The following is an 18,832-nucleotide window of genomic DNA, read 5'->3' as shown; positions in this document are numbered from 1 at the left end:
AAATAAATTATTTAGCTCCTACTAGGACTGGAAATAAGTCGAGTCAAGTCAAGCTTTATTAGGCTTGAATTCGGCTTGAGTTGAATACGCAAGGCTTGAGCTTGACTCATTACCTGTTATAGACTTTTTTTAAAGGCTCGACTCGGCTTACATAAAAGTCTGGCTTGGCCTACGAGCCTATTTAAAAGTCTACCTAAAGACGTCTTTAACCAATTAATTGTTTTAAAACCTAGTGAAATACTAACTAAAAAACGAAACTTATAAAATTTCATATAAGTAACATACAAATCCAAAAATAATTGATAAACAAAATCATATTGAATTCAAGTTATTAAAATACAAAATATATCAAAAGAAAATGAAAAAAGAAAGCATAATATTAAAAAATATATGGATTGGAGATGATTTATACTAATATAACCAAATAAAAATATTTAAATTGTTTGAAAATTTCCTTACAAAACATTTTTCTTTGTAAGTATTAATCTGATTGCATTATCCTTTTAACTTAGTCTTTTTCTATTTGAAAATTTTTCATATGCAAGTGAACTCTCTAAGCACTTTATGTCACTTCATCCTGGCATTCATGATGCCATAAAAATGCTATAGATAATAGTTATTATTATTATTATTATTTAAACAAGTCGGCTTGTCAAGCTTAATAAACTTTTTTTATAGTTTGGTTTTGGCCTTTTTTTATCTAAAAAATCTTTTTAAAAAGCTTGAGCTTGACTTTTATAATAAACAAGTCAAACCGAGCCATAGGCCCTTGACAAGCGGCTCCACTCATTTCTATCCCTAACTCCTGCCGAAGAAATAGTCATTAATTCCATAAAGATAAAATCAATAACTTCCCATTCATAACAAAAATTCCTGCCGAAGAAATAGTCATTAATTCCATAAAGATAAAATCAATAACTTCCCATTCATAACAAAAAAATTCATAACTGGGACGGTTTAAGTTCAATAATTAGTAAAACAATAACAAATTTTTCATGCATTAAATAATCAACTTACCGTGTCAATAATTTCAGTATTAAGAAATAAAAATAGCTCTCATGCGCTACCTCTGTCGCGTGATGGATAATGACGGTTGCTCCCCTAACTAGCAGGTACAGTTTTATGTGTTCCCATACGCCCACACTCAATCAATGCTCCATGAGCTATTTCTTAAAAAAGAGAATCATGAAGAGTCGCGAGTTTGAGAACAAGATTTCAAAAACTTCAAGATGAAAGAAACGATAAAGGTTATAAAGGAAATATGCGAACATTTTAGAATATTCTTTTATCAAAAAGAAAATTTCAATTTCTCATCTTTTAGAAAGAAATTGAAAATTCACATTTTTAATTGTTTAAAATTTTGTTTTAAAATTTTAAAAATTTAAATTTTTCATAAAATAATATCCTAACAATGAATTTTAGATACACTTTGAAAGATACTCTAAAGTTGATTTAGATCGCTGCATGTGATGTAGAGATAATTTTTTATATTTTAATATTTTAAATTTCATATTTATGATATTTGTATTAGGATAAAAAAATTATTTAATGAGGTTTGACTTGGGAAATAATACTCTAGTATTTAATTATCTATATTTTTGGACAAAACATATTTTATTCTCCTTTATATATAACTTTATTATAAAAGTAATATTATTTTCTTTCTTTTTTAGATAAATATTATATTTATCTTTTTATTGTTTTCATCATAGTGATCAAATGTTTGAGTATCATTTATTTTTATTCTTAATAATTTTCTTCTTATAATTTGTATATTGCATTTGCAATCACATATAACTTTATTAGTCTTTCATTCATATTGATTTGATTATACTTTATTTAAAATTAAAATTTACTTATTAAGTTTTGCTAATGGAGAAAATATTTATTTATTTAATATGTTAAACTAATGTTTGTTATAGTGATTTTTTAGAAAATATTTATTCTAAAAAGAAAACTATTGAAAAGTTCAGTGCAAATTTAAAACATGATCTATGTAACACATATGAGACATATTATGATAAACTGTTAATGTGATTGAGATTTTGAAATATATAACTATAAAAAGTATTTTGTATAAAATTGAAAATCTATATAGTTGTTGTATGAAAATAAACTTTTATATATAATTGCCCCCCTTAGAATCAAATCTGGCTCCGTCCCTGGTAAGTATGTAATTAATTATTCCATGAAGCAAATATTTTTATGTAAAACTAGTTTTTGTACCATGTAATAAATTGTCGTGTATCATATCATAAGCTTTTGAACTAAATGACAGAATACATAATACGTGTAATCTATTACAACAAACACAAAATATGATTTATCAACTTAACAAATAAAAATTAAACTAGCATATTCATTCAAGAGCATCAATACGAGTTACGTTAATGGTTTGTTTAGAACACACATAGTTTATTTTCACTTTTTTTTTTATCAACTCATTGAGACTTCTCAACTCAATCAATCAAGAGGTATACCAAACTCAATCTACATAACATTCATGAACAGGTTATTTTTCTTCACAATAAGCTCTTGTCTAATGTTTGTGTATCCGATAATATGTTGGGTGATACATATGCTATCTTATATTTTACTTTATGTGGATTAGGGAATTAGATAATGTACATAAATAAAAATAATTCATGCTAAGCTAGATCAACTTGCCTAATCTCACAAGCTAAGTCTGGCCTATTAACCTATTACAAGTTTTCTTTTAAGTTTGTCTTGGCCTCTACGTAATCATGATATAACATGTTAGCTTCTTTATAGATCTCTTTTATAATAAGATCTTATATAGGTTGATGGGTTCAACCTTAAACATATCAATAGGGGGGCTATCGAGTCTACCCACAAAAAAACCAAAAACCTAATTGGCTGGCAAATCTATAACTAATCAACACATTAAACTAACAAGCCTATCACAAAAGAAACAGTTAAAACCACAAAACTAAACTGTATTTCATAGTAATTAAACTAGCTTAAGTCAGCAATAACGTGTTAATATTCACATGAATAACACAATGTTATCTCTCACGAGGAATACTAGCTTGCTCCAAAACAAATATTTGGTACAATATGAAATTATAATATTTAATCAAATAAGTATGACAGATGATGTTGAAGATTTTGACATATACATTCAACAAATAAAAGGATAGCAAACATTTCGGTGATGATGCAATTGGTCCTCGAAGTATGGTTCATTTTAAAGCTAAAAAAATTGATGAATCCAGTACTTATTTCTGGCATGATACGTGAATTGGAACTCAATATCTACACTATTCATTTGATTAGATGTACTGCATAATTGAAAATAAGGAAATTAAAGTTGCCAACCTAAACGAATGCATGGGAAAATGAAAGGCGAAGGAGATTTTTGTTTTGTTTGTTAAAAGAGCTTTTTTTTTTGTCGATTTATCGAACACCTTAAATTCTGTCATCAAACATGGTTGTAATGATGAATAAAAAATGGTCTTTGAATAGTTGTAAGACCTATATTAATTCCATAGCCTGTAATAATCTATTATTAAGTAAACCCCCTTGCTGGTAGCGGTTAGGAAAACAGTCTGAATTCGGTACCACTGGTACCTTATAATATATATATGAGTTTGCTTTCCAGAAAAAAAAAAGAAAAAAGAAAAAACTAGTTCTTTGGTAAATTTTTTGGGACGATACTTTTGTGCCTTCAAAGGTTGTTGCTCTTTTGTTTGCGAACTATGCTTGATAATCTTCCAACAAAACAGAATTTACTCAAAAGGAATGAAACTTTAGATCTTCACCAAACATTGTGTGTTTTGAGTGATGAATAAGTTTAAATCCTTTTCTCATTTGTTTCTCTCTTGTAGTCGCTCCTCGAAAATTTATGAGTTTGGCTTTCAAAAGATTCTAACAATGGATGGCAAAAACTCATTTTCTCCCGCATGAAAGACTAGTCAAAGGGAATAAAGTTAGTAAGGTTAGGATGCTTTTGTAGTTTATTATAATGTGGTCCACCATTAGTTTAAATTTTAAATCATTAAATAGTACATTTACTTATGCTTAATAATTATAAACAATTTCAATCTACTTCTATTTAAACTATTTTTAAGATATGAAAAAAAGAAAGGTTTATTTACTCATTTAATTTTTATAATTACAAAAATATTATCTTTTAATATCTATAATTAAAAACATAATCTTTTAATCTCAACACGTATAATTTTAATTTCTTTTAATCTCAACACGCATCATTTTATTCCCTTTTAATCTCCACAACAAAGACAGAAAAGGATTAAAGATTATATGCATTGAGACCGGAAGGAGATATTTTAAAGTATAGAGATTAAAAGGTTTTTTTTTAACTATAAAGATAAATAAGTATTTATTTTTTAAATGGAAAAACGAATTTTATTGAAGTGAACACGAACTGTAGCCCAACAGAATAAGCAATTAAACCAAAAAATAATTTACAAATATTTTTTTTGGTTATATATATGGAAACTAATTTTTTTGGAGACATAAATATTATTAAAGTAAGTTTTGCCTTTTTTAATTAAGCTTTTTTCATATATGACTAGGACTTAAATTTCTGACAAAATACTCAAACAGTTTAACTATCTATCAACTACTGTGATTCTTGTCAGTAATTCACATATATACTAAGTGACAAATTATGTGACAAAGCTGTTGGTTTAGATTATTATGATGAGTTTAATTTCATTACAAGACAAAAAAGTCATAAATTTGGATTTACATGATATACTGAGTAGTGTATGCATGCTTAGAATATAATAGTCCAAATTAATTAGCAAGATACATTCTCTATATCGATTTAACATAAATACACAATAACCTTTACTACAAAAACATATAAACATATATGTAGAAAAAGGAAAACTTGGAAGATTCAAAATGGAGGCTAGGAAGATAGGGATAAAGTTCATGTTACCCGCGTTGACCATAAAAAAAAAAGGACCTAGAACCACGGATATTTATCACGTGAGTGGAGTAGTCATTCATGCTTTTGTTAATTGTTGGGTTGAAAGCGATGGAAACCATATCCATCATTCGCTACAGCATTGGAATATACAGTGCCCATTCCACGCATATGGCGAGAATATGCCATCCGAGTGAAGAATGTAGGAACAGTCATAAATGGATAACAATTAACAAAACCCTAACTTTAATGTCACACATGCTTGTGGAATTCCCAAGCAAAGGTGTTCGTGCATGCTACAAAATCAAAATCAAAATAAGAAAATAAAAGCGGTTCCTCTCAAATTTATGTCTGCACAACTGTACCTCGATAATATGTCAGAGGTTTAATGAAATTAAAAACAATTAAATATATTTTTATTTCTTTAAATTTGATTAATTATTTTTTTAATCCTTAAAAAATTATTTTTATTCGTCCCTCAAATTTATAAAAAAATACTTTTATTTCTTTGCACTGATGGCGTTATTGAGGGTTGCTCACCACCATTTTTTTTTAATTTAATTTCTTCAAAAATGATTTGTAATAATTTAATTTGTCATAATATATAAAAAATCGTCACAATTCAACATTCATGTTTTTATTTTCTTCTTTTAAACCCTCAAAATATGTAAAAAAAAACATCAATTCATGAGTCAAATATTTTAGCGATTTAAAATTGGCATTTTTTAAATAAATTAAAAATATTTATTTTGGAAATTAAAAATTATCACAAATTATCTAACCACAAACATAATGAATAAAGAGGGATTAAAAGTGGCTTTTCAAAAAATTTAGAGAATAACAAAAATAATTTTATTTTTTAAGGACAACAAAATAAGTTTAAAGAATTTAAAGAACTAAAAATATATTTAAACCAATCTCACAGGTTTGATACTTTGAAATAATTGCTTTTACTAATCTCTTTTAGGATAGATATCTATTCATAAGACCCTTGCCTACATTTTGATCTAGGATTTTTCCTAGCATTTTAGTACAAACAAATATAAAGGCATTTTTATACATTTTTAACATCAAGTTTTTAATTAATTTTTTTGTATGATCATGGTATTAATATGAAATTGTTTCCCTCTATAAGTGGTGATAAATTTTCCACGGGTACCTTAAGCGCGCACACAATGGATATTCTCTTTTCGACTCGATTTATTTTATACTCAAGAGTCAACTAATATTCCAATTTTAGATTGGTTGATTAAGAGACACAAATCACTATTATTTATGTTTATTGGAAATCTTTAATCTTTAAACCTTATTCTTTATTCTTTATGCTTTATGCGGGAGCTAAATTTTACAAGTACATATCATAGACTAGATCACCAAAAGTTCTAAGATCTACGTATTTCGTTATTAAGGATTGTAGTAAAAATACATGGATTTATAGTTGGTTCCTAATTAAAGTGTTATTCGACAGTCATTGAATCATGAACAACTGGTGAATAATGTAGGATAGTTTTATGATTTTCTCTCAACCGAAATTTCTTTATTCTACAATAGGACCTTTGTAACTCTTTACATGAAGAAAAGAGAATCTACCATGTACAATGATTTGATATATTAGAAACTATAACCTATTTATAGTGTTAACCTAATAAAATTTCCATATTTTTTAATGAGCACATCTGCTCATTTAATCCCATGTCACCTTATTTATTAGTCTCAAACTCGTTCAATTTAATCAGATAAAATAAAATTCACTAATAATAAATAATTAATAAAATTGTTTTAAAATATTAGCTCATATTAATTATTTTCATAAATTTTTTTAACAGTTTCAACGTTTGTTGTAGTTATTTAATGAAATGATGACACATAAATCTTCATTTAAATTTTTACAATGTATATTTAAGGGATGAGATTTATTATATAAAAAATCCACGTGCCATCAATTGAATGGAAGACTTGATGGCAAACTAGATTTTGTCCTTTTATAATTCATCTATTGCCAATTTGCCATCTTGTAATTTATCGGATACATAATGCGTATGGATCGTATAATAAATACGAGACTAAGGACTTCTAACTAAAATTTGACTTCTTTATTTAGCCAGAATCCTTTCATGTGTTTTGAGGGGAAATATTCATTTTTAAAGATTAAATTCTATATTTTTGCCACCCAATTCTCAAATTAAGTAATAATATATATTTACCCATAAAAAGTAATAATTTTTTTTCTTGTTTCTAAATCAGCATTAGCAACGTGTGTTTAACAAAAGCTAATTAATGTTGAAAAGAGATCCCAGAATAATCTATTTGATTTGAAAGCTTGATAATAAAGATTACGAAACTTTCACTTATTGCCCTTTCATTTTTAGTAGAACATTAATTGATCTTCCAAAGTCACATACGTTACTATGATAAAGCTCGATGACTCATTAATAATAGAAAATATGTTGGAAGCATTTCTCTTGAGTGACAATTTCCTCAACTGCTTGCAGTACTATAAACCGTCCTTGTTACACTATATATGCTTTACTCTTCGTATTCTTGTATTTCATTAACACCTTTTTTTTCTTGGATTATCATGTTAGTGATATGAAATATCTACTTATTTTATCAATGACTGATTTCTTACGGAAAATGACTGATCATATTTTTTTCTAACATGTTTTTAGTATGAGAAACTAATTCTATTATATATACACACACTCCAACCTTAAATAACAAAAGTGAAAGTAATTTTTCAAACAAGCAAACGCCAATATAATTAACCTTTATTCTCGACAAGCTTAGTGTAAAATCCCTAAATTACACGGAGAAAAAAGATAAGAAACGTTCGGCCGTTAGTCATTGAAAATTTAGATGGCAATGGGAAGAAAAATGAGCACTTGAACTTGCACTCTCCAGCAAGGGTTTGTGGGTCTAGCTAGTAGCAAAAGAGAAAAAAAAAAGGAAGAGAAAGTGACATTGTCATTGATGTATGAGAAAATGAAAGGGTGATGACTCATAGCCATGGGCTTCACTGTGGGAGAGTAAGATGGAAACAAATAGAAGGAGCACCACGACATTGTCACCTTTCCACATCCCATCGCATTGGCCTACAACTCCCAATACCACCACTTAGACTTTCAAAACTAGGGGAAGAGATGCTGAAACTAAATTAAATAATGTCTCCTCTAAAAATGACTTAATATTCTTTTATGTTGGCTACTATGTAAAAAGGTTCAAGTTTGTTTTCCAAAATTGTGTTGAATAGGATTAAGTTGGCAAATGTCTAGTTTGTAAATACTAAATAGGATTGGGTTCGTCTTCCATTCTAAATATTAAAATATCTAGAATAGTTTTATATTTCTAATAGTTTTATATGTAAGTTTCAAAATAATTTTACACTGATATTTTAAGAGTTTAATTTTCATACATGGTCAATTATCAATTACAAAACACACTTATAAGGTGAGCCCCCACTTATATGCTTATATTTTGATATTATTTTTAGTCGAAATGCAACTTGAATTTTTTCTAATATTAATATAAAAATTTACATGATCAACTAGATAGAAATTATTCTAAATACGACTTTTAAAATAATTATTGTAAGTGTCATTATGTGATATGATGTCAATATAACAAGCTTTTACATTATCAATGTATCTTAATTAACTTCTATTTTACTTTAAAATAATATGATGTATCATCATTATTTATTTATTTTTTTTAAAAATTAGAGGTTAGTTACGATAGTTGACTATGGTGAGATGGTCACTTAGCTAGATGTGGGCCGTCCCTGGTCCGTGGTTGAAAGCCTAATGGCTAATATACAGTAATACACCACTGCTACCCCCACAAAAGGATATTTGAATTTTGATGTATATTTGTTTTGTATTCCTCAAAACAGCAGCAGAAACACATAATAACAAAACTCATTTAGAGGTGCCTTCAAACTGATCTCTCAGTTGCTCGTACTTGTTGAGCTCAGCCATGGAGAGGGAAGGCGACAGCTCTTCTAAGACCTGAAAAATCCAGAAAATGCCAGTCACATAAATAGATACAAGAAACAGCTGGGAAAGCAATTGATGGATAAGTTGGTAACTCTACAAGTGCTATGAGTTTGATCCACAGATAAACAGATTTATCAACAAAAAATGCAAGTTACCTGGATGAAATCATTGTATTCCACAACAACAGAATCTGCTTCATTATCTTGGCTGGAAGACTCTGGATTTGCTCTCAAAACCTAGAAGGAAGTAGTGAGATTAAGTACCTCTAAATCACATAATAGTTTATGTATGGTTTTGTACAACATTAAGGTTTCTGAAATCTGAATGCTGGCGTTGCTTGTGACAGTAAATACAGGATGCAATCTCCTCTATAAATTGATAGTCCACTATCATTTCAGATATCATAACAGATCTAGTATCAAACAAAATGCATACAAAGTAATCATAGGTCCTGTGATCCTGGTCAAACTTACTTTGCGCTTTGCAGCATGGAACCAAGCATCTGCACACAAAGCATACATGTCTGCACCAGTGAAGTTTGGTGGACATTTTTTTGCTATGGAGTAAAGTGAGACATCTTCATGCAATTTGAACTTTCGGGTAAGAGCTTTCAGGACCCTAGAAAGATGGAGATCAGAGGTCCAAAATAGCATGTTATCAACAATAGATATTTCACAACACAGAAAGCTGGAAAAGCAGGCTGCTTACCGCTCCCTGTAAGATGCATCGGAGTTAACTCCGACATATAGCAGTTTGTCAAATCGACCAGGGCGCAGAAGTGCTGGGTCTATCAAATCTGGTCTATTACTTGCACCTATAATAAACAGATCCTATTAAGCCAAGAACAGAAACACCACTTGTTAGAAGCAATATAAAAGAAAATATTTTGCTAAAGGATAAATATTTCAAGCAGATAAAAAACCTGTGTGGAATCACTTAACCCATCAATCTCTGCAAGCATCTATAACAAGGGGAATATATTACGTTAGGAAACCCAGAGAAAAAACTGCAAACATCATGGTCTTGCTCGGAGTAGGAAATCACCTGAGAAACCACTCTGTCCATAACACCCCCAGAATCTCCAGAGGCACCTCGAGCTGGTGCAAGAGAATCAAGCTCATCAAAGAAGATGACACATGGACGTGCTGATCTGGCCTGTGAATTATTTTGAAGTTCATTTTATCAAAATCTGTTCTGAAAACTGTTTAGTTCACAGTAAAAAGGCACAAACACATTTACTCAAATTGAGAAATTATTTAGATAAAAAAATCCGGAATATTATTATACCTTCTGGAAAATGTCTCGAACATTCTTTTCAGACTCTCCAATGTACATGTTGATCAGTTCAGGACCTTTCACACTAAGAAAATTTAAGGAGCACTCTGTAGCAACAGCTTTTGCTAATAATGTCTGTTATTAAATAAAAGAGCAAGAAAATGGTGTTAGAAATATTTTTTTAAGTAAAACGTTAGACAAATGAGGTAGAACATTGTCATTTACAGTTACATTACAACTTACTTTGCCAGTTCCAGGGGGACCATACAAAAGAACACCAGATCGCTTACGTAATCCAGATGAAAATAGATCTTTATGCAGGAGAGGTAACTACAGTATGAAATACAGAATGAATCAGATTTTCAGAAATTACAGACAATAAACAGTATGCCCCAGGTAACATTAATTTAATAAGTATTAAAATAGAGATGCAAGAAGGCACGGGAATTTCTCAGAAAAGAAAAGTGACTTGAAAGAGAAGCACGCATTATTTTCCATTCAACAGAAAGAGCCAACATATGTAGCGATACTGCAGAGGAAAACCACATATTTTTTATGGTTAGAAGGGACATATCTTCTTGCTCTAGCGGAAAGATCCTATTCAATCTCTTCTTAGCAGAATCCATTATTGATAGCTCATAGCTTCCATGTTGAACATAGGAGAGAACTGCATTCAAATTTAATTTCGACTCTCCGGAAGCACTTTTTAATTTTTATTCTTATACCTAACCTAAAATTAAAATGTAATTTGACTGAGTCAGCTTATGGCATATGACAGCCTAATGCATCTTCAAAAATGTTCACCATGCAAACATAACCAGAAGTTTCTTTTTCCACCAAATATTTTTCAAGTTGCTGCGACAGGTATTGCGTCTGATATAATAAACAGAATTTTACATTGGGCCAGTTTGGATAAACTTACAAAAAGCACTTATAGAAGGAAAAAAAATAGGGAGGTCAAGTGAATACAACTTTTCTCACGAGCTAAAATCAACATATGTACCTTTACTTTTGAAGAAGTTAGATGAGAGAACTTTTCAAAAGTTGAGGTGGATAAGTTGATTTTAACTTGAAGATGAAGTTTTATTCATTTTACCTTTCTCCTTCTATAAGTTATTTTTGAGAAATTTATCCAAACTGACCCCTAAAAGGGTGGAATTGTACTTTCAAATCAGGGGATAAAGTAATAAATGATATAGTTATATCATACAAGAAGCTCACCTGAACAGTATCCAGAATTGATTTTTTGACATCTTCAAGCCCACCAACATCCTCCCATTTCACATTCGGAACCTGCAAAAGAAAAATCCATACTTAAAATTTCTGTGCATTGTGGAACATCTAATTCACAGAACACATCTTTCGCAGTATATATACATTTTTGGGCATCAAAACAACAGTAAATTGTTCTGCTTAAATGCAGACATGAAAACCATCATAAAAGCCTGATCACTTAATCTACCTTTGGAGTACCCAATGCTGATGCATTTCTTTTCTTTGATCGTTCCAAAGCATTCAACAAGTCTTCTTTTCCAGTAATCTGAGGTGAAACTTTCCCGTGATTGTTGTCCTCTGCCATCTTGGAACTAAGGGAACTACCTACATCATCATGTACATCTTTGTCTACTTTAGCATTGTTTCTGGGAAATAAGTTGGCACCAGCATCAGCAATTAAAGCACATATATCCCTGGGCATGTAACCAGATGTCTGCCCAACTATTTCTTTTACTAAAGCTTCTGAATTAGTCTGCAAGAAGCAACAATGTAATCAGTCAGGCTTAACATTCAACCTTAATGATGAAGGATTCAGGAGCACAAATTGTAGCCAAGTGCCTTAAAAATTTGAAGAATATTGCATGTATCATCTATACTCTTATACAGAGCATGTCCCAACATTTGGTATTGTTTTTTTCCCTTTCTTAAAAGTCTAGTGTTATATTTTTAGCTGAGAGATGAAAATTAGAATTCCAAACTAATCACAAGGCACCATCTTACTCCCACTCTCAACTTTGAAGGAATTTCTTTGTTCAGTGTTTTGAAATTTAGAGAGAGAAATGTCATCACAAGGATCTGTTACTAGTCAATTAATTAACCAAAGAAAGGACAAAACTTAAATCAAGTTCCTTACACCTTTTCCATCAAATTCTCAAATCAAACAATGAAATGACAACTTATTTTCTTAATATAAGTTGTTCAATGTCAAAAGAAACACCCATATGCCATTGTTTGATTTGCGAACTTGAAGGCACGTATATAAGAAACTTGATCTAGATTTTGTCAAAAAGAGAAAAATAAAAATAAAAAAGTAGACATAAACACAAGATGAAGCTCCATTACACACTTACATTAGAGAGGAGTCCGGAAACACTTTGCAGTGACTGGAATAGCATTTCAGCCCTTTGCTCTTCAGTCAAAGCCCCCATGCTTATTTCGTGGCTAAAACAGCGTCTGATAGTCGAAGGCAGACCTTCTGAACTGTCTGCAGCAGCAATCAATAGGACCTGATGCCCACTTGTCTTTTCAGCATTCTTCTCCACCTTCACTGACATGCTGTAAAAGTAAAAATCTTTGCAATTCTATAATCTAGTTAAAAATAAAAGGCAAATTTGGTTTTTTAGATTTTTTCTGATCTTGGATTTAGCCGAATGATAAAAGATGTATCCTGGTCTTAAAGGGGTAGTGTTTGAGTGCAAATTGCATACTGAAGGCATCTTTCTGCAGGATGTATTTTATTCTTAATTCTTATCAAAGTATGTTGCATGCCACTTGATAGTGTACTTTTTCCCTAAAATGGAACAGTCAATTTAGAAGCTTGTATCATAGTTGATTGCCACAACATACTAGATTTCCCAGAAGCTAATTCCTTGTCATCACATTTTCTTTTCTTTTACAGAAACTGTCATTATTGCTTACTAATTATCTTTTCTATTACAGAAGCTGATTCCCTATAGTATTGCTTATTTTTTAGGAAATAATTGGCTTTTTTGTTCTCTCAAGCTATGTTAGAGAGCTGAAAAAAGTGATTATTTCTCCATTTCTTTTGATGTTAACTTGATTTACTTCCTTAGCTGATTTGCAATACAAGATACAATATCTGCCATGTGCAGGAAAAAAACATTAACAGAAAAAGGTTGTTTCCTAAATAACAACAGCAATAGTAAATTCAAATAAGATCATACAGATTCACTGTTTGATTTCCCTGGGACACTACTATCACCATGTTCATTGACTGGCTCAGTGAATTTCCTAATAACTGATGCAACTTCAGATGTATTTCCTCTTTGGTCATGTGGTGAAACCTCAGGCGATTGTGAATCACGAAAAACATCAAAATGACGAAGAAGAAGTATTGCTGGTGAGTATCTGTAACAATATCATCCTGTCAGCGCAGACTAGAAGCTTGGAAATCATATCCAAAACATTAAACTTCTTAGAGCTGACACATGATCAGGCAATCAGGTAAGTGGCCCAATTAAAGCCTGGAATCTAACAAATGTTAGGTGGAGAGAAAAACCACTATGAAGAAAAAGCAGGTGAATAAATTAGTGAAACTGCATCTTCCTGTCCCTATAACAAAGTTTCTTGCACAATAATTGTTCTTATCATTCCAAATATTTTAAATATAAACCTTCGAGCTGTCTTGAAAGCTTGTGCTAAAGCAACAGATTGCCTATCAGACACCATTAGATCATGACAGTTATATTCCACCACATGCACGCCCAGTTGACGAGCAACATATCTAACAACAGTCCTTTTCCCACACCCTGCATAATTACGTTGATCAGGAAATACAACATGCACCATCAATGCATTTCAAAACCACCATTTAGTTGACATTTTAAACGAACAACAATTAAGGATATCAAATGGTAGTCAAAATTACAAAGTAATTTTATGAATCATGGAGAAAATACTGATCCCTTTCGAAAACAAAGCAGGACAACATAGAACACACCTGCCAAGCCATACAATAGAACTGAAACTCTAAACTTGGAAGAAAGCACTGACGGACAAAAAGTTGGTGTAAGTATTGAAGCCAAGATGTTCACAGTGTCCCCTTGCAAAGGCACAGGTCCTTCTGCTTGTCCACCAATCAACAAATCTGGAGGGAGTGCGGATGGAGAACTCCCTACCAGCACAAGAGCAGTTAAGGTGTTATTGACACGGAAAACCGGCTCATCTGAAGGTTCCATACCAACAACCTGAAGACATAAGTTACACTCTAGCAACCAACCTGACATGTTTCTCAAGGTTTAGCAAAAGCAAGAGAGAGTTCATAATACCTTACCTTGAAGCAGACAAGGTTGTCATTTTTATTTAATGATCTTTGATTGCAAGGAATGCAAATGGGGGAATTGCAGTTCCAGCTTATTTTAATTCCAAAAACATCTCCCTTCGACAAATACCTATCGACTTCAAAGTACTTTTGCAACTCCAAGTCGATCATGTCTTGCCGCTCTTGTGACTCAACAGGCGAACTTGCTCTAATGGATTCAAGGATGCCACATTCAGGTATCTTCACAAAAGAAACCCTCAGGAGAGAGGCAAATTTTGGAGGTTGAGCAAGTGGTTCCAATTCTACGTTGATAACAAAATCCACAGTGCTTTTAGTGGCATCCTCATCACCCCTTTTGAAATAAGAAGCTAAAGCATCTTGCCCGTGGTGAAGAATAGATTTTAAGCATGTCACGTGCAAGTTAAGGTTAAAGGCTAAAAGAGGAGATATATAAGCTACTTGATCATCTAACACAGAACCACTAGAAGGGAAATCACAAGAAGGAAAAACAAGCATTATTCGAGAATTTGAAGAAGAGGGTGAGTCCATATTAGTGGCGGTGCCTGGTGGATCAAGAGCAATAGCCACTGCAATTTTCTGTGTATTCGTATCAACATTCTTGACCAAAACCTAATGAAAATTAAAAATGAGTGATAGTTTAAGTGGAGAAAGTTAAAAAAAATGGGAAATTGAGCAGAAGGGGTTTGAATTACCGGAGAGCCTGAAGTGATGGAGAGGGTTTTGAGAAGACTAGTGGAGAGAGCGAGAAGTGCAGAGTGGTCGAGAGAGGGGTTTGCGGGGTTGGAGAATCGGAGAATCCCAACGGGTAAACGGAAAGTGGGAAGAGATTCATGGGGGAAGAGGTTGTTGGTTGGAACAGTGGAATTTATGAGATGTTTGGTGGAACACAGTATCAGAGGCTTTCTCCTCCTTTCCACCATTTTTTTCAATCTAAAGCTCTGCTTTTTTCTACCTTAGCTTCTTTCTTCCACCAATTTTTTCTTTGCCTTTCCCAATGTTGGTCGTTGGTGGTTTGTTATGAGAGCGGGCTACTTCATCGATTCATGCCTTCTTCTATCCTGGGAATAATATTATGCCGGAAATGATCAATAATCAATCATATTCTTTGGGATAATGAACACACAAAAAGTATATATATAAAAACTATTTAGACTAAATTACTGATCTGTTCTTTTAAAAAAAATAGTTTGTTTTTCTTTAAATAATTAATTTAGTCTTTTCTATTTTAAATATTGATCAATTTGATATTTTGGTTAATTTAAAATTAATGTTATTAATAATTTTAACATAATGATTATTAAAAATTGTCACAAAACAATATTTACTAACTTTGATGAATTTTTGCATATGTAATTAACATGGTGTCATTGTATCAAAAATAATTTAACTGTAATTCTCATTAGATAAAAAGTGTGACCCTTATAATTTTTTTTTGATAAATTTCATCAAATAATATTATTTATATATATATATATATATATATATATATATATATATATATATATATTAAAAAAGGTGTATTTGAAATCTATTACTAACATTTTTCTTTAAAAGTTATGCACCAAAGATATACGCGCACACACAAGGCTGGCGAACATGCCAGGCCCAGATGACGGTGGACAAATCCAAATGATTTAGGTCTGGATAAAGCCCAGCCCAATTTTGATAATTTGGGCTTTATATATCCATAAGAGCGAAATTAGGGTTTTCCTTCCTCCCAGTGCAGCATCGTAGAGAAATAAGGGAAAAATGGTGTCGCTGAAACTGCAGAAGCGCCTCTCCGCAAGCGTGCTCAAGTGCGGCAGAGGAAAGGTTTGGCTTGACCCCAATGAAGTCAACGAAATCTCCATGGCCAATTCTCGTAACCACTCTCACTCCTCTTTTTTTTTCTTTCTTTTTTCATCACTATAATCTCTGTTTCTCTTATTTATCAGTATAAATATTTTTATTTATTTGTTTTCTTATCGATGTGTTGAGGACCGAGAAATTATATTGAATCCGAAGCTTATTGTTGTTTGCAATATTATATTTCTAACTTGAGCTTGCACTGTCGGCTATCATTTCCATTGAAATAAATTGCTTTCTAGTTTGATTGTATGTAATTTTCATTAATTTTGTCTTATTTGTGATTGATATTTAAAGTGCTCTTAAGTGGACTAGTGAAACTGAAACTTGTCTGCAGTGTCAAGGGTTTTGCGTGTGAACAATTGCTAAGGTTATTATTATTATTATTATTTTTATTTTTAAGAGGTCCTTTAGTTGAATCTAATGTTTACTCTAATCCTCAAATGTTTTGCAACACAAGGGTCTTGTTAATAAGCTTGGTGGTTTTTGTTTGCAGGGCAAAACATCAGGAAGTTGGTTAAGGATGGGTTTATCATCAGGAAGCCAACCAAGATTCACTCCCGCTCACGTGCTCGTAGGATGAAGGAGGCAAAGAGGAAGGGCCGCCACTCCGGTTATGGTATTTTTTTTCCCAACTTTAACTTGTATAATGTAAAATAAATATTAATAAATGATCTGGGGTGTAATTGCGAGCAGTTTGGAGTTAATGAATGTTTGGAATCTATTGTTATGGTCATGTTTCACACTTAGTCATTTGAAATTGGCTAGGGTTTTGTCTCTATAAACCTTCTACAATCACTTAGAAGAAAAGAACATAAGAAAGTAAAATGATTTTGACTTAAATCAACTCAAGCATTATAGGATCGCTCTCATTTAATTTCTCCTAAAGCTGAAGTGATAAAGTTGATTTTAGCTTATTTGAGCAATTTTTCCCCCTTATAACTTATTAGTGTTTATGGAGATTTAAGTGTTTTTGGAAAAGTTTATCCAAACAGATTCTACCGAGCTGCTTATCAGTTTAAGGAAAATTGTAATGATAATGCTGAATAGTTTAGGAGACAGTCATATAGATACTTATTGTATGTTGAATATTGTTGGGTCATTGGATGACCATTTGAATGAATTGCTCCATTGTCTTTTGGGGAGGGGAAGGGGGAGAAGCATTGTCTTTTGGGGAGGGGAAGGGGGAGAAGCCTTATTTGTTATTTATAATGCTTATCTGAATACTATTAGGTAAACGTAAGGGTACAAGGGAGGCAAGGCTTCCCACCAAGATACTCTGGATGAGAAGGATGCGTGTGCTCAGACGGTTGCTTCGTAAGTACAGGGAATCAAAGAAAATTGACAAGCACATGTACCATGATATGTACATGAAGGTGAAAGGTAATGTTTTCAAGAACAAGAGAGTCTTGATGGAGAGCATTCACAAGTCTAAGGCTGAGAAGGCAAGAGAGAAGACTTTGTCTGATCAGTTTGAGGCTAAGCGTGCAAAGAACAAGGCTAGCAGGGAAAGGAAAATTGCTCGGAGGGAGGAGCGCTTAGCCCAAGTGAGTTCCAGTGTCTTTGAATCTATATACTTTTATCAAAATTGGGGATGTAAAACAAGGCTAAGATTGTTTTCACTGAAGTTGGTAATGGAAATTTTGACATTCATATTTTCTTTGCAAAATATTTAGGGTCCTGTTGACAAGTCATTTACAGCACCCAGTGCCCCTGCTGCCACAGTGCCCCAGTCTGCCCAGTGAGTATTACTGTTTATGTTTATGCTTTTGGTCGTTCATGTATTGTGGTCTAATTGTATATTTTTTATGCAGAGCGCCAAAGAAATCGAAGAAGTGAGCAGCATATCCTGGAATTCAAAGGACCTTGAATCTTTAATAGCTCTGCAAAATCTTTAGTCTGCTAAAGTAGTTGTGACGAATCTCTTTTTGTTGGTTTAGACTTTGTAGTGTGCATGTATAAGAACTTCATATCTTGAATACTTTTAATTATATATTTTGTTTGTCGGTGTTTACTGTTTTTTGGTATTAAGATTCACGTAGTTGCGGAAATGCTTGTGTTATTGTCCTTTTATTCGCAGCCTAACCACTATTAATTACATATAACTAGATCTAAACTCTACTATCTTGTATTCTTTGGATGCATGATAGAAAATCGAAAAAATGAGTGCAAAAAACTGATCATTTTTTTGTTGGGAAGAAAATGTGGGAAAAAATGTTGAGCTAAATGATTTTAATGTCATTTAAGTAGGTGGATAACTTCCTTGTCCTAACAAAATGTTCTTCCTTTTTTTCCATAGCAAAAAATTGTAGGTCCTCGAATTCTCTATCGATTTTTCATTCTTTTTCAATCGAAAGGCAGGAAATCTCTTCCTTTTTTCAATTCATTCTTGCCACATGCTTTCACTTACTATCTTCATCGAGATGGTTAAGTTGGGGGTAGAGACTTGGGAGAATTTGACAACCTCTTGTTGCAATATTTCATTATTTATCATTTATGAATAAG

At 31.9% G+C, this 18,832-nt stretch overlaps 2 protein-coding genes across 3 annotated transcripts; one reads left to right on the top strand and one right to left on the bottom strand.

Annotated features, from left to right (window-relative positions):
• Window positions 1–8,578: 8,578 nt before the first annotated feature.
• LOC114400233 (peroxisome biogenesis protein 6) lies at window positions 8,579–15,574 on the bottom strand. Of its 2 annotated transcripts, XM_028362572.1 has the most exons (16): window positions 15,175–15,574; window positions 14,474–15,091; window positions 14,141–14,387; window positions 13,814–13,949; window positions 13,365–13,548; window positions 12,531–12,722; window positions 11,648–11,932; window positions 11,407–11,478; window positions 10,429–10,515; window positions 10,198–10,320; window positions 9,955–10,065; window positions 9,833–9,871; window positions 9,619–9,740; window positions 9,384–9,528; window positions 9,066–9,146; window positions 8,579–8,922 (listed from the first exon to the last, which is right to left on the bottom strand). In XM_028362572.1, the coding sequence occupies exons 1-16, from the start codon at window positions 15,400–15,402 to the stop codon at window positions 8,833–8,835; spliced, it is 2,760 nt and encodes a 919-aa protein (XP_028218373.1). In that variant the 5' UTR covers window positions 15,403–15,574; the 3' UTR covers window positions 8,579–8,832. The 2 variants fall into 2 exon arrangements, 1 of the variants encoding a protein (XP_028218373.1); XR_003663914.1 differs by lacking the exons at window positions 8,579–8,922; window positions 9,066–9,146 and having other exon boundaries at window positions 9,466–9,528; window positions 9,619–9,724.
• A 608-nt stretch (window positions 15,575–16,182) lies between these two features.
• Window positions 16,183–18,378, top strand: LOC114400740 (60S ribosomal protein L19-1-like). Its single transcript, XM_028363357.1, has 5 exons — window positions 16,183–16,343; window positions 16,824–16,946; window positions 17,561–17,874; window positions 18,004–18,068; window positions 18,142–18,378. The coding sequence occupies exons 1-5, from the start codon at window positions 16,232–16,234 to the stop codon at window positions 18,164–18,166; spliced, it is 639 nt and encodes a 212-aa protein (XP_028219158.1). The 5' UTR covers window positions 16,183–16,231; the 3' UTR covers window positions 18,167–18,378.
• The last annotated feature ends 454 nt before the right edge of the window (window positions 18,379–18,832 follow it).

Source organism: Glycine soja, chromosome 19 (genome assembly GCF_004193775.1).
Source record: "Glycine soja cultivar W05 chromosome 19, ASM419377v2, whole genome shotgun sequence".
Classification (NCBI taxonomy): domain Eukaryota; kingdom Viridiplantae; phylum Streptophyta; class Magnoliopsida; order Fabales; family Fabaceae; genus Glycine; species Glycine soja.
The sequence above is the reverse complement of the archived record's forward strand: the minus strand, read 5'-3'. Positions and strand labels throughout refer to the sequence as shown.

Coding starts and splice junctions, on each gene's coding strand:
- LOC114400233 (XM_028362572.1), bottom strand. CDS start 15,402: ATGGTGGAAAGGAGGAGAAAGCCTCTGATACTGTGTTCCACCAAACAT. Junction 9,872..9,954: donor TGGACAGAGTGGTTTCTCAG/GTGATTTCCTAC, acceptor CCCTTGTTATAG/ATGCTTGCAGAGATTGATGG. Junction 9,529..9,618: donor GATGCATCTTACAGGGAGCG/GTAAGCAGCCTG, acceptor CCATCTTTCTAG/GGTCCTGAAAGCTCTTACCC.
- LOC114400740 (XM_028363357.1), top strand. CDS start 16,232: ATGGTGTCGCTGAAACTGCAGAAGCGCCTCTCCGCAAGCGTGCTCAAG. Junction 16,344..16,823: donor AATCTCCATGGCCAATTCTC/GTAACCACTCTC, acceptor TTTTGTTTGCAG/GGCAAAACATCAGGAAGTTG. Junction 17,875..18,003: donor GGGAGGAGCGCTTAGCCCAA/GTGAGTTCCAGT, acceptor CAAAATATTTAG/GGTCCTGTTGACAAGTCATT.